Source organism: Dipteris shenzhenensis, chromosome 4, assembly GCF_047967505.1.
Source record: "Dipteris shenzhenensis isolate YYH24624 ecotype China chromosome 4, Dip_SZ_1.0, whole genome shotgun sequence".
NCBI lineage: Eukaryota > Viridiplantae > Streptophyta > Polypodiopsida > Gleicheniales > Dipteridaceae > Dipteris > Dipteris shenzhenensis.
In genome coordinates this window covers 33,545,342-33,548,618 of record NC_141599.1, presented here as the reverse complement: position 1 = coordinate 33,548,618, position 3,277 = coordinate 33,545,342, and the positions used below count along the sequence as shown (strand labels likewise).

General features: G+C 43.4%; 1 protein-coding gene across 1 annotated transcript; it reads right to left on the bottom strand.

Annotated features, from left to right (window-relative positions):
* Positions 1 to 236: 236 nt before the first annotated feature.
* On the bottom strand, positions 237 to 776 carry LOC147902747 (uncharacterized). The gene has a single exon (XM_087373938.1). It carries the CDS (start codon positions 774 to 776, stop codon positions 237 to 239), a length of 540 nt encoding a protein of 179 aa, XP_087230064.1.
* Positions 777 to 3,277: the final 2,501 nt, after the last annotated feature.

Below are 3,277 nucleotides of genomic sequence, written 5' to 3'. Positions count from 1 at the left end.
AAAAGAACTGCAAGAGCGATGACGAGCAAGTAGCAAGCAACTGAGACATGCAAACAATGGAGCAAGAGTTGGAATTCAGACTACCAATATCCCGCCCTGATGATAGTGAGTTGCATGGCAGCTAGGCTAGGACCTCACAGAAGACCTTTGTCATCATGCCACGTGTCCTCTTGAGATGGGTCGACCACCTCCAACTCAAGCCAAGAAATCTGTGCCTCATTAGAGATGGGAAATGGTCATTGAAGACTACCGTCATGATGGTATGGATGAAGCTGAAACCCATTAACTAGATGTGGAAGAACATGCCCTTGCAAATCTGCAAGATAAAATGATGTTGATCTGCAATCATGAAAAACCCAGAATGGACCTGGACATCGCAATTTCAATTTCCCTGGCATTTTCCCAAGACGAGTGTTGAACAAAAGAACCACTTTCCCACGCTCAAAATATTTCTTCTTGGATGCCAAATCCACCCTCCGCTTGCATCTAGCTTGAACCTCCAATGTGATATAATAGCTCTCTAGCCGCAAATCATCTAATTGGTTCAGAACATCCAACTGGAATACCATAGAGTCCTGTGGAAGAAGCCTGTCCTCCACCACAATCCTCAGACTTGGAACAATATGCTCGATTGTTGGCATGATTGCTTCCAGCCCAAATGCCAATTTAAAAGGAGTCAACCCTGTCGCCACCTTGAATGAAGTGCGGTATGCCCATATTGCTGCCAGCAACTTTTCATCCCAATCTGTGCGGTGCTCATTCACCAGTAGCGACATGATCCTCTTGAATGTATGATTGGTAGACTCAGCCAGTCCATTCGCTTGCGGATAATAGGGGGAAGACTTCTTGTAAATCACCATATAAAAAGCATTCATCCGCTTGATGACTTTGTTGACAAAATGAGTACCCATGTCACTGACAATCTCAATTGGACACCCAAACCGAGTGAAAACATCGTGGTATAAACACTTTGTGACCGATTTTGCAGTGTTGTCCTGCAAGGCCCAAGCTTCTGTTGAGATATCGAGCTCCACTCGTGATATGCCAGGGTGACCGTTGTGCATTTATGTCACCGACTTGTTAGCTACAGATGCGGTTGGTACACCACCCATGAATAATAGCTAGATGATAGCTATCCTTATGTACTCTAGTTCGTGGCTGAGTTAGTATGCCACCCTAGTTAGCTGAGTTTGGTTTGAGACCCACATATAGGGTTCTTCTATTTCTTTGTACTAGAGTTCTTTTGGCTATCACAACTAAGAAGAGAAAAACTATTTTCAGCCTCCACCTTTGTGTGTATTCCCCCATTGTGTATATGAGAAAGCCGCAAGTGAGACTCCTTCCCTCTCTCCCACTATCTTAACATGGTATTAGAGCCTAGTTCATGGTAAGGAGCTCAAGAAAGCAAACCAATTTCACGGTGTCCTAGTAAGAGGACCAATGTTGCTTTCCTTTTTCGAGTTTGGGAGCAAATCTCTGCAGGTAGCATAGCCGGAAAGTGCAAGAGTGCATTGTCTCATATTGAGACGCCCTTTGTGGTGTGGCAAGAGGGCAATATATGCTGTGAGAGAGGGCAGAGCCCGCGGTGACTTTATTTTTCTGATATGAGGCCATTTCGAGGCCCGTTTTTGAGGCGAAAGTTCTCCGCAAGCACTAAGAAAAAGGCCCTGTTTTTGCCATGCGACCACTACTCCACACGTCAGTGAAAAGTTGCTGTAGAAATTGCATCGTATGCCTGTGCGTAGAGATATTGGAAGTTACAGAATCATCCTTACTGCCTGTTGATGCGAAATCGTTACTAGAAAGTGACTGTGTGGTTAAATACCACTTTCGTCAGTTTTGCAGATTTGCCCTTGTGAGGCAGAAGCTGTGTTTTTTGCAGTGACAGAATATTTTGCAATGTTCTATAATGGCGTCTGATTCTCTTTCACAGATTGTCACTGAAAAGCTTGACAAGAACAACTTCTAGGCATGAAAGTTCAGAATGACGAATTTCCTTATGGGAAAAGGCTATTGGGAGTTCATTACAGGAGATTAAGAAGAACCAGTTCTTCCTAATGTTCCCAATCAACAGGAAATGCATGCATTTAAAGGATGGCATGAGAGAGCCAAAAAAGTTATGTACTGGCTGTCTATCAGTATTTCGAATTCTATGATTGTGCATATTCAGGATGCAAGTACGCCAAAGGAGGCATGGGATACTTTGGCAAAAATGTATAGCACAAATATGCAAGCCAAGAAAATGCAACTCAAGCAGGAGTTGCACAATGTGCAGAGAGAAAATATGAGCATCAATGACTACCACATGAAGGTGAAGAAAATTGCAGATGCACTTGCTTCCATTGGGTCACCAATGGAAGATGATGATCTAGTTTTTATGACCTTGAATGGTCTAGGAAAGGATTATGCACAGTTCCGGACATCCATTGCCGTCCATTCTTGATTTTGAGGAGTTGTTTGCTCTTCTAATTTCTGAAGAGCAGAGAAATGGTGGTGCATCTTCTTCAGGAGGAACTTCAAAAGAAACTGTCTTCTACTCAAATGCTGGAAGAGGTAAAGGTAGAGGTAGAGGAGGCCGATCTGGAGGCCGTGGTAGAAATCAAAATATGCAGCAAACTCAAGAAAACCAGTCCTATGGAGGAGGACGTGGTAACTCTAGAGGCAAGGGGAGCCAAAGAGGTTGTGGTGGATGGCAAAGAGGCCAAAATGCAAACAGCAATGTTGAATGGTAAATTGTAGCAAGGAAATTATGCATCCTCTAGTAGACAGTGTGATGACAGAAATGAGCATTTATTTATGGTGCAGCACATGACCAATTCTGTAGCAAGTGCAAAAGAAAGCAATGATGTGTGGTATGTTGACTCAGATGCGTCAAACCACATGACAGGTCATGCAGAATGGATGCAGGATGTAAGGAAAATGGAAAGACCAGGATTTGTGGAGACTGGTGATGATACTGCACATCCTATTGTGCAGATTGGTAAAATTCCTTTGTCTATGCTGAATGGGAAAAAGAAATACCTGTCTGATTTATTTCATGTCCCGAATATCACCAAGAACCTGGTTTCTGTTGGTCAAATGGTTGAGCAGGGCTTGCAGGTCAGATTTAATCCTCATGGATGCTTTGTTGAGGATATGAAAAATAATGGTCACTTGATAGCAAAAGGAAAGAAGAAGGGCAGGATGTTTACGTTGGATGCGGGCATGCCTGAATTGAGTGCAGCAATGTTTGCACATGGGACCGGTGTAGTTGCAGATATTGATATCTGGCATAAAC

Coding starts and splice junctions, on each gene's coding strand:
- LOC147902747 (XM_087373938.1), bottom strand. CDS start 776: ATGTCGCTACTGGTGAATGAGCACCGCACAGATTGGGATGAAAAGTTG.